At 35.7% G+C, this 10,399-nt stretch overlaps 2 protein-coding genes across 2 annotated transcripts; one reads left to right on the top strand and one right to left on the bottom strand.

Moving 5' to 3' along the window:
* The first annotated feature begins 2,216 nt into the window (after window positions 1–2,216).
* On the top strand, window positions 2,217–8,033 carry LOC102589477 (peptidyl-prolyl cis-trans isomerase CYP40-like). Its single transcript, XM_006338155.2, has 10 exons — window positions 2,217–2,529; window positions 3,442–3,942; window positions 4,239–4,326; window positions 4,421–4,473; window positions 5,841–5,945; window positions 6,498–6,573; window positions 7,142–7,179; window positions 7,344–7,408; window positions 7,535–7,594; window positions 7,768–8,033. Exons 1-8 carry the CDS (start codon window positions 2,359–2,361, stop codon window positions 7,395–7,397), a joined length of 1,086 nt encoding a protein of 361 aa, XP_006338217.1. The 5' UTR covers window positions 2,217–2,358; the 3' UTR covers window positions 7,398–7,408; window positions 7,535–7,594; window positions 7,768–8,033.
* Window positions 8,034–8,284: 251 nt separating this feature from the next.
* Window positions 8,285–10,399, bottom strand: LOC102589148 (patatin-like protein 3). The gene is made up of 6 exons (XM_006338154.2): window positions 10,110–10,399; window positions 9,680–9,861; window positions 9,399–9,582; window positions 9,153–9,314; window positions 8,764–9,066; window positions 8,285–8,678 (listed from the first exon to the last, which is right to left on the bottom strand). The coding sequence occupies exons 1-6, from the start codon at window positions 10,293–10,295 to the stop codon at window positions 8,457–8,459; spliced, it is 1,239 nt and encodes a 412-aa protein (XP_006338216.1). The 5' UTR covers window positions 10,296–10,399; the 3' UTR covers window positions 8,285–8,456.

Here is a 10,399-nt window from a genome sequence, read left to right as displayed (position 1 = left end):
CCACTGGCATAGTGATGAATCAAAGAAAATATGCTTTAGAGTTGATTGCTGAGGCTGGTCTTGCTGGTGTACAACCTATTTCTACTCCTCTAGAATGCAACATAAAACTCACTTCAGCAGCTTATGATACCAATATCAATGATTCCTTGTTTCAGGATGTTGGTAGATATCAAAGGATGGTAGGAAAGCTGCTCTATTTGACTAACACTAGGCCTGACATTGCATTTACTGTCCAGACTTTGAGTCAGTTCATGCAACAACCCAAACTCTCACACTGGAATGCCGCATTGAGAGTTATCAGATACATCAAAGTCAATCCTGGATTGGGTTTGCTTATGAGTTCCCATAGAGACCACACACTAACAGGATTTTGTGATGCAGACTGGGCTGCGTGTGTTAGCACTAGAAGGTCTGTGACTGGGTATTTGTTAAAGTTTGGTCGTTCTCTTATTTCTTGGAAATCCAAGAAGCAAAATACTGTGTCTCGAAGCTCTGCAGAGACAGAATACAGGAGTTTAGCCACTTTGACAGCAGAGGTGGTTTGGGTTACCAGTTTATTCAAGGAGTTACAGGTGGATTTGTGCACTCCCACTACCATCCATTGTGACAGCAAGGCAGCTATTCAAATTGCTGCTAACCCTGTCTTCCATGAGAGGACTAAGCACATCGAGATCGATTGTCACTTCATCAGGGAGAAGGTACAGCAGGGCTTGATCAAAACCAGTTATATCCCCACCAAGGATCAGCAAGCAGATCTATTAACGAAGGCTCTTGGTCGTACTCAGCATGATTTTCTTTTGGCCAAGCTTGGAGTCCTGAACATTTTCAGTACTTCCAGCTTGCGGGGGAGTATTAAGAATAATAACATACAATTATCTAATTAGTTAGTTTGTTAATTTGTTTTATATTCCATTAGTTAGTTGAGGAGTTAGTTAGTGGTTAGTTAGTGGAGTGAATTGACAGCTGGCTTAACAGCCTTGACACACTTGTATATATGCATGACTTCTATTCTCATTTTGATCTAACAGAATATAGATATGAAAATTTCCCCAAATGAATTCTTTCACTAAATTCTACACAATGCAATTCATATTTTATACAATGTACATAATTATTGGAAATTTAGTGAAATTACGTAGGCGTTTAGTTATGAAATTTTTTTAAAAAAAACTTTATTTGAAAATTTTGAAATTGGAGTTGTATTTGGCCATACTTTTTACAAAGATTATTTAGAATTTTAAAATATTTTGTCTGAATACGATTTTAAAATATTTATTCGACTTGACACATTTTTTTTGTTGGTGGCGTGAGTTTCTTAAAAAAAATAGATACAAGGATGAATCTTGCAACTTTTTGAATAGTGCAATGATACTTTTTGTTCACTTATATAACACAAGAATGTACTTTAGATTAAGTAATACTTCATTACTTAATGATAATTTTAGCCAAAAACTCAATTCTATGTCCCAAATTAATATTTATTTCGTATTAATTTAAAATGTTGTCGGCTCCGGAAAGAAGAAAAAGGGAAATCCTTCTCAGAGGGAGTAAACTATTTTACAAATGAAAAATGAAATATTTTATTAGATAGTGTCAGATAACATCCCTTATTAAATGTTGTTTCTATTGTTGTCGCTGTGGACTGGTGGAGCTAAGTGCAGTTTTTTCTTTCTTTCTTTCTATTTCCCGTGAATTAAGGAAATGTTTTGTACTATTAAAAATACCTTAACAAACAAGCAAGTTTCTTATTTGTTTTTTTTATAATATATTGATAAATAAACAAAAATATTTATACAAATCTAACGGATGAAATAGGGCGGAGAGTAGGGGTTCGAATACGGTGAGGATTAGACAATCCAGAAGATAATAAAGTTTCAATATCATTTATGAAAAAAAAATTCCTATTTATATAGAAAAATTATTTTTCTTATTTTTATGATATTTATTTTCCAAATCTTTTGCATAATTTTCAAATTCATTTTTTTAACATTAGCGCAAACAAATAAAAATTTGCAAAAATAATTCTTCTCAACAAGTATTTTTTTCGCATAGGATGCGAAATTTTATTCAGCGACAGAATACAACAAAAAGCAGACTATATTAGGCGCTATTATACTGACAAAGAAACAGCTGTCATCATGGAAGGAAACTGGGCTTAGTAGGTCGTAGTGGGCCCATGGGCTTGTTTCAGCCCATAACTGTCCAAAATGATCCTCCACACTCTACCAGTCCACAGATATTGACAGAAACAGGAAAATCGCATGCTGTCCACCGCGTACTGTAGCATAAACTGCTCCTTCAAAAACTCAAAAGGGTTTCCGTTTTTTCCATTGAAGCGTTTTTCGAGTCTAACAGAAAATGGCGAATCCGAGATGCTATTTGGACATAAGCCTTGGTGGAGAGCTTGAAGGAAGAATGGTGATTGAGCTTTACAAAGACATTGTTCCTAAAACCGTTGAAAATTTCAGGGCTCTTTGTACTGGTGAGAAAGGCATTGGCCCTAACACCGGTGTTCCCCTCCATTTCAAGGTTTTTAATCCGTTTTCTCTATTCGTCTACGCGTAAATAGATTCTGCGTCCTTTAATATGTTTGTGCATTTGTGTTTTTTCTCTTCAACACATGAATAGTTGAGTTTTTTAATGAAATAGACCTAGTTGAGGAATGTATATGGTCAGATAGATGATTCATGCAGTCAAATCCCAACTAGTTAGGAATTGAGGCTTATTTGTAGACTTGTAGTAGTTTTTGGCTGTATATTAGTTCCCACCATTTCAGTTTTTGGGTGTATTGAATGCATGTGATCCTATTGTACGAGTTGATGTTTGTTAGACTTCAATACTATTTTACTTGAAAATAGCAGTATGATTCACTCTGTTTGATGTTTACGAATCATGTCATAAACTCTGATCTTCTTGTGCCAGTAGGGGTGGAATGTTTTTGCTGTTCTTTTGTTTCTTCGCGTTATTTTACAGTTGAACAGGGAAGTAGTATATGTGAATTTACTTTTAATCTTAGGAAAGAATAAAGGAGAATGGGGCTCTTCTCACAAATTTCATGAAAGTAAGTCTGGTTGCACATATGGAAACGGTTCTCTCCTTGGGCGGGGAATGAATCATCGTCCTTCAATTCAGTTTGGTTATATGAGATGGTATTCTGGAATTGTCAAACACTCTAATGCGAATGACGATATAATAAGGGAGAATGAGGAGTGATTGCTTAGAATAATACTACAGTTCCAACACAGCATGAATTTTGGGTGTATGTTCTGGAATTATCTGAACCTCTAAAGCAACTGTCTCTGTTACTTCATGCTCTATCCTATCTAAATCTATTTTTTTAGTGACCCAGATAAATTGATTCTCTGAATGTGACTGTCCATTTTTACCTTTCCCTTTAGCTTTTTGTTCCATTCATTATAATATTGTTTGCTTCTTATGCAGGGTTCTTGTTTTCATCATGTCATCAGAGGCTTTATGTTACAAGGCGGGGACATTTCTGCTGGAAACGGCAGTGGTGGGGAATCAATTTATGGCTTGACATTTGAAGATGAAAATTTTAAACTCAAACATGAAAGAAAAGGGATGCTTTCTATGGCTAATTCTGGTCCAAATACAAATGGGTCTCAATTTTTCATCACCGCTTCTCAAACACATGTTCTAGATGGAAAGAATGTTGTATTTGGACGAGTAATTAGGGGTTTGGGGATGATTCGTGTAATTGAACATATTAAAACAAGTGAAAATGGTTTTCCTGATCTTCCTGTGATAATAGAGGACTGTGGTGAAATTCCAGAGGGAGCAGATGATGGCACAACTAACTTCTTTAAAGATGGTGATACTTACCCTGATTGGCCAATAGACCTTGACGTGAAACCAGACGAGCTTGCTTGGTGGATAAATGTTGTTGACTGTATCAAAGCCTTTGGCAATGAACATTTCAAGGTACTAGATTAATGGATATTTCCTGTTTGTTTCAAGTATACCTTGTGTTGTTGTATAAGTTCACACATATATGTTTCCAAAAGTAAGCTTGGATTGATAGCTTGTTCTTTACATAAAATAAGATCTACTGCAAAAAATAACTAAATAAATAAAATGAAAGAGAGTGAGAGCAAACAATGTAACACCATTTCTTCTCCACTTTTCTGTTGTTTTTCATCCATGGACTTAGACTTAGTAGCACATTTTATCTATTTCAAAATGTGATTGTATATCATCTTCGTATTTGTCATGGGCAGAAGGAAGACTATAAGATGGCTATCAGAAAGTACAGGAAGGCTGTTCGTTATACCGATTTATGCTGGGAAAAGGAAGACATTGATGAAGGTAAATTTTCTAATTGCAGCTTTAAATGACTATCTGATTTGCTTTCTCATAACTAGGACATCTGTCTGAAGGAATTATTTGCCTCATTATACAGTAAAAAGCGAGTATTTGAGGAAGACAAAGTCCCAGATACTTGCAAATAGTTCTGTAAGTTCTCCTAAATTCTCTTGCAACCATTTGGTTTTACGTAATGATTTTCTTTCTGTTAGAATATTGTAGGCCTTAGTAGGACTTTCAGTTACATAATATAAGAACTAGTGCCTTTCCTGAGCTTTATGGTGAGAACATATCCTGAGGATGTAATAACTTTCCTGAAGAAATCAGCTTTGTTAATGTTTCTTCCATATAAATAAATACTAATAAATAACCTTGTTTTAGTCTATACATTTTTCGCCATCAATGTCTATATACATTGAAGCTAAGTTACTCGGACACCGAAAAATCGGTGCCGCACGTAAGGGTGTGGGATCTGTGTCGGATCCGGTCAAACGAGATCGGGTGTGTTGACCAACAATTTAGAGAAGAAATTGAAATTTTGATATCTCAAAGTAAAGATTTGAATAGATCGGAAACAAATACCTTCAATTTTTCTGCTATATAGTGATTCATACTAGTCCTTTGAAGGTTTTTTCTTGATAAATTAGAGTAATATACCGTCGAGGAGTTTCTAGAATCTTCGCATGGTATCAAAGCTCTCGTGCTAAGCACACATTGGTGTATGAATTTGTGAGAGAGAAGGGATGCAGCGCCGTTTTGGAACTGAACTAGGGTGTATTCATCGTTTTGTTTCACTGGCTGCTTCGTTCTATACGTGAATGGAGAAGAGGGGAACGTGGGGTTTGGAGAAATAGGGTGTGGGCTGGGTCGGTCATGGTTTTGGACCAGATTTGGTTTTGAATGTTGGGCTAAATTTGGTTATATATTTGGACATGGATAATGGTCCATAACATGAGTGAGACCAAGTCCCTTGGAGTCTTCTTTCAAAAATAAAATCAAAAGTAGAGTATTATTTAAATGAAATAATTTCGACTTAAAATAGAGTATTATTGAATCAACCAGGTCCCTTCGACGGTACATTATAAGTTTCCACAATGTCTCATATTTATGTATATTTTTAGATTTTTAGTTTTTTTTTTGCCGTGTCCCCGCACCCGTACCGTATCTAGATCCATATCCCCGAATCTTAAAAATCAGATCATGAAGGATCCGACATGCGGATCCGCACCCGTGTCAGACACCCGAGTCCGAGCAACTTAGCATTGAAGAACACTTTATTATTTCCATAAGTTAGATATTTTTTGAATGCCTTCAACTTTTTTTTTTCTTTATGTGATGCCTTTGAACTTCTTCATTGTTCATTTTAAGTACTATGGAATTTTTACTCATTGATTTTCTAACTACTGTGGATATTCAGACTGATCACATATACATATTTAGACTTTGTTCTTGATTCTGGACTATGTAGCATTTCCTTTTCTTTTGCTCCGCAAAATAATCTTAACATTCTTGTTCAGGCCTGTAAACTGAAGTTAGGAGATCTAACTGGAGCATTGATAGATGCTAATGATGCAATTTATGATGGAGAAGACAATGTCAAAGCTTTTTACCGCCAAGGCCAGGTTGGTGTGTTGAGCTATAATATAGTTCAAGTGGTTAGATTTCCTGAACAAAAGAAAGCCTGTCTTGATTTGTTGAAGGGCAGTGAACAGTGAATAGCATATAGAATGATCTACTGCACAACCGCAATGTTATGATAAAAAGCACCTGTAACATCATTCTCCTCAGTGTTCTTGGTCTTAGAAGTCTGAGTGTAAAGAATAACTTACAATGTACTTTCCGATCTTCATCTTCCATAACTTACAAGCATTTGGTCATAGCAATATATCTCTTATATTCTTCGAATCCCAAAGGAGGCAAAAAGACTAGATAATTTTTTTCCCATCTGTCCAAGCCTTGATAGATAGAGTTACCCGGTACTTGCCTTGGTGGGAGGCAGTTGGTATCCTATTGAATTAGTCAAGGTGTGCGCTAGCGGGCCGGACGCCACGGTTCTAAAATATTTACTTGATGGTGTAGGATTACTGATTCATTTATACCTTATTGTCTTCATACTTCACTATACGGGGTATTATACATATCCAAAACATTGAACCATCATTTTCTCTATTCAGGTATATATGGCAATGAATGCTATAGATGCAGCGGCTGAAAGTTTTAAGAAGGCCCTGCAGTTAGAGCCAAACAATGGTTAGTGACGTACAATTTCATCTTTGACATTTTAAGGGAAGAAACTCTGGCAAACGTTGAAGTATAAAGAGTATATTTTTCTTCATTGATTAGTGCATGTGCTGCCGTTCCTTTTTTACCTTTTTCTGCATTATTTCCTGGCTACCTGTATACTCTAAGTTGTATTAGATGATTCTCTTGGAGCCAAACAAGGTTGCTGTCTTTAGCTGTGAATCTCAGGCTTGGTAACTTGGATATCCAAACTCGCATATAGAAGTCCTTTTCATCCGGCAATGGAACTTTTAATCCATAAAAGGAGAAGTAGCAGTTGAAAAAGCGTGTTCATTATGTTTTGCCTAAACTGATTATATAAAAGACTCAGAGATACTCATAGAGATTTCACTGGAATTTCCGATTTGTACCCAAAGTGTGGTACACTTCGCACCAACCCAAACTCCCTACCCTCATAAAAAGTTCACATTAAACTCTGTTTGACTGGTTATATTTTGTACGAATAAAGGAAATAATATTATTCACCTCTAGTCTTGAGTATCAGCCCCGGGAACTTTTTCTTACATTTTACTTTCAGGGGGGATAAAGAAGGAGCTGGCTGCTGCAATGAAGAAGGTTAGTCATTATCAAATCAAAATATTTGATCCAACATCTTCACTTCCTTTTGCAATTTCAAGCATGTGAACATAATACATGTTTTCTAATTTTCCTTCTCAAAAAATACACGTTCTGTAGTTTCAAAAACTACATGTTCTCTAATTTGTTAACAATTATGACAGATTGCTTATAAACTAGAGCAGGAGAAGAAGGGTTATGCTAAAATGTTTCAGTAAAATTTCCAGTGGTATGCTGAACTCTTCTTCAAATTTCAACCTGCAATCATATTTTTTCATTATCCAAAATTTATGATGCTCTGAGATATCAAATGCTGGCTGTTACTAATACTTGTTAGTTGAATCTTTTGGCACAGTTCACAATAGAAGTATAGTGGTTCAGGTTAACTTTTGGGCCTCAAAACAGCTAGAATCAGGTATTTTGCGCCAACGTCATCTTCTTTCTCTCTATTTTAGCTTGTCAGATCAATCTGTTATGTCTTATCTTGTAGGAGTAATAGAAACCTTGGTAGTTTGGTACATCAATTTCTTGTATATACTTCCATCTCATTGATCTTTTTTTTCCTTTCTACATTTTGAGTTCTTGCAGGATTTGCTTCTCATGGAGTACAAAAACGAAGGGTTTGTTCTCAACTTCTCATAGAGTACAAAAACTAACTGTGGTTATCAAAGTTTGAGCCGATTTCTGACTTGACTTTTAATTCTGCTTAGTGGGCATTCTTCTGTTGAATACAAAATATATAGCACTGAATATACCTCAACGTGTTTTGTACAGAAAGTGAAAGGGAACTTAATGCAGGATAAAGTATCTTTCCATTTTATAATATAATGATATGGATGCCCCAAACTTGGTTATCTGTGGCTTCCGCAAAAGTCCTTTGTCTCAGCTTACTTCAATATTTTTAACCTCTTGATGTGCAATATTTTTAGTACAAAGTCAGTTTCCTGGATTCGTTTTTATCTTCCCGTGGACTTACTAGCAGCTGCAATTCAATTGTGCTGTTTTGCATGAATCCATTCGTGCACTAGGCTCCTGTGATGTGCGAGCCAGAGCAGATTTGAGTACATGACACCTTAATGAAACAACAGTTGATAGTTGATAGGAGTTTATGAGAAAAAAACAGAACAATTACATAAATTTTATTTTCCTCTTGGGATATTTATTCTCATATTACAACATGGTCTACTATTTAGGCGCTTAACTATTGAAGGTAAAAGAATACAAATTAATCCTCTAATCGTCCAACAAATTGTGTGAAAAAATCTACAAGTATTTCCTTAGTTTATTCGGAGCTTCCGTTCCTCTGAAAGCAACTGAGCAAAGCGGACTATAGCAGCTTCGTTGGTGCCTTCCCCAACAACTGGTTCATATCGGCCTGTTTCTAAGTTGACCCTTGAAATTGGCTTCTTCAATAGATCATTACCAATTTGTACTAGTGTCTCCATGTTTTTTGTTGTTGCAATATCCATAGATGCAGCCTCCCCTGTCAAATTGTCATCCTGTACCAATCAAACCAGAAAAGCGTTAGCTGATTTATTTTCATCATGTATTTTGAAAATACTAAGAAAGTTGGGTCATTTTTACCTGAATTCTGATGTAGTTCTTCTCACTACCAAGGGTCTGAAACATGGTGGAAACATGTATGTCTACCATATCAGCACTTGCATCACCATAGATATCTATCAAAGGAGTGGCACCATTGTTGTACACCCAACCTAACATCCCCCATCTGGAAGCCACTGTAGCATTATACTTCTCTTCCTGCTTGCCTATACCAGTGCCCAACGACAGGACCAACATTTTCTTGCAGTCCATATTCTTCATACCCTCGTATTGAAAGTTGCCCGTCATGATTTGTTTTGAAACGTATGTTATTGCCATTAAGGTCTAAGATAAGAGTCAAGAAAAAATGTGTCAATATTGATATTTCAAAAAGAATAAGATATAAAAATTTAACTTTTGTGGCTACTCACTGGATTATTTGCAGCTACACCTCCATCGACAAGATCAAACGTACGTGGTTTCCCTTGAGCATCCTTAGTCTCAAAACTGTGCACTGGGAAATATGTGGGTGCGGCCGATGTACTAAGGCAAACGTCTGATAATTGAGCATTCTTTGAGATATTTGCTTTTGCCTGTAGACAAATTAATTTGAATAACTATATAGTATAGAAAGAAAATATATGAAGATAAAGAATGTTGTTAGGATAGAAATTTACATCAGCAGTACTGAAGATAATTGGTTGAAGACGTTTGATATCAAAAGTAGGTATGACTGTATTAGTCAACGTTTGCTTCATTGTAATATTGCCTAATATTGAATTAATAATTGTTCTCAAGTATATGCCATCATACTTTGGTCCTCCAAACAAATTTGTGACCCTTCTCACAAAGCTGTTACGCCTGAATCATACATAATTAAACACTTGCCTTCAGTATTAAAGCATAAAATTAGAAAGAAAAAACAAACTCTTTGAGTAATTAATTCACTGTTGTTAACCTGCTTTGAGGAAAAATTTGAGGGCCATGTTCCATGTAGAAATTGGAAATGTCTTTTGCTTGATATAAAGGACGATTATCCTTGTTAGGAGCAGTAAGCATAGTTGTTACTAATCCACCTGTGCTTGTTCCTGCTACTACATCGAAGTAATCTGCAAGTCTTGCATTTGGTCCATCAAGTTCCTACACAAATAAATTCATCATAAGGATATGAGAAGAAAGTCGTAATCTACTAGTATTTCTTATGTTTCAGTTTATAAGACACATTTTCCTTTTTAATTGGACAGTTAGAAATGTCAAAACATGCTTAAAATAATAAGTTCCTAGTATATTTGAACATCTTTCTTTTTTCTTGTACGGATCAATGTATAGTGAAATATTGTCATATGAAATAAAATGTATGATGTATATAATATGTAGCATAGGTATACCTGAAGTTTGGATTCAAGGAAGGCAAGAAGGGTGCCAGGAATAACGCCTCTAATACCACCTCCATCGATACTCAAAATAGTTACCGTCTTTCCTTTGGTAGCGGCAGAAACCATTAATGGAGCTTGCAAAACTTGAAGGGTCACAAAAAGAGTCATTGCTGCAGCTATAAGAACCATCCTCCCCATGTTGAGTTATTACCTAACAAAAAAAGTTTATGTTTTGATATTTGAAAGAGAGAGGGGGAGAAAGGTGTATTGTTATGTTAAAAGAAAGTTAAAACTTAGTGATT

The sequence above is a fragment of the Solanum tuberosum genome, unplaced genomic scaffold, assembly GCF_000226075.1.
Source record: "Solanum tuberosum cultivar DM 1-3 516 R44 unplaced genomic scaffold, SolTub_3.0 scf00004, whole genome shotgun sequence".
In the NCBI taxonomy this organism is placed as follows: domain Eukaryota; kingdom Viridiplantae; phylum Streptophyta; class Magnoliopsida; order Solanales; family Solanaceae; genus Solanum; species Solanum tuberosum.
This window is presented reverse-complemented; position numbering and strand designations above follow the sequence as displayed.

Coding starts and splice junctions, on each gene's coding strand:
- LOC102589477 (XM_006338155.2), top strand. CDS start 2,359: ATGGCGAATCCGAGATGCTATTTGGACATAAGCCTTGGTGGAGAGCTT. Junction 3,943..4,238: donor TTGGCAATGAACATTTCAAG/GTACTAGATTAA, acceptor TGTCATGGGCAG/AAGGAAGACTATAAGATGGC. Junction 5,946..6,497: donor CTTTTTACCGCCAAGGCCAG/GTTGGTGTGTTG, acceptor TTCTCTATTCAG/GTATATATGGCAATGAATGC.
- LOC102589148 (XM_006338154.2), bottom strand. CDS start 10,295: ATGGGGAGGATGGTTCTTATAGCTGCAGCAATGACTCTTTTTGTGACC. Junction 9,862..10,109: donor TCCTTGAATCCAAACTTCAG/GTATACCTATGC, acceptor TTATTTGTGTAG/GAACTTGATGGACCAAATGC. Junction 9,315..9,398: donor TTATCTTCAGTACTGCTGAT/GTAAATTTCTAT, acceptor ATTTGTCTACAG/GCAAAAGCAAATATCTCAAA.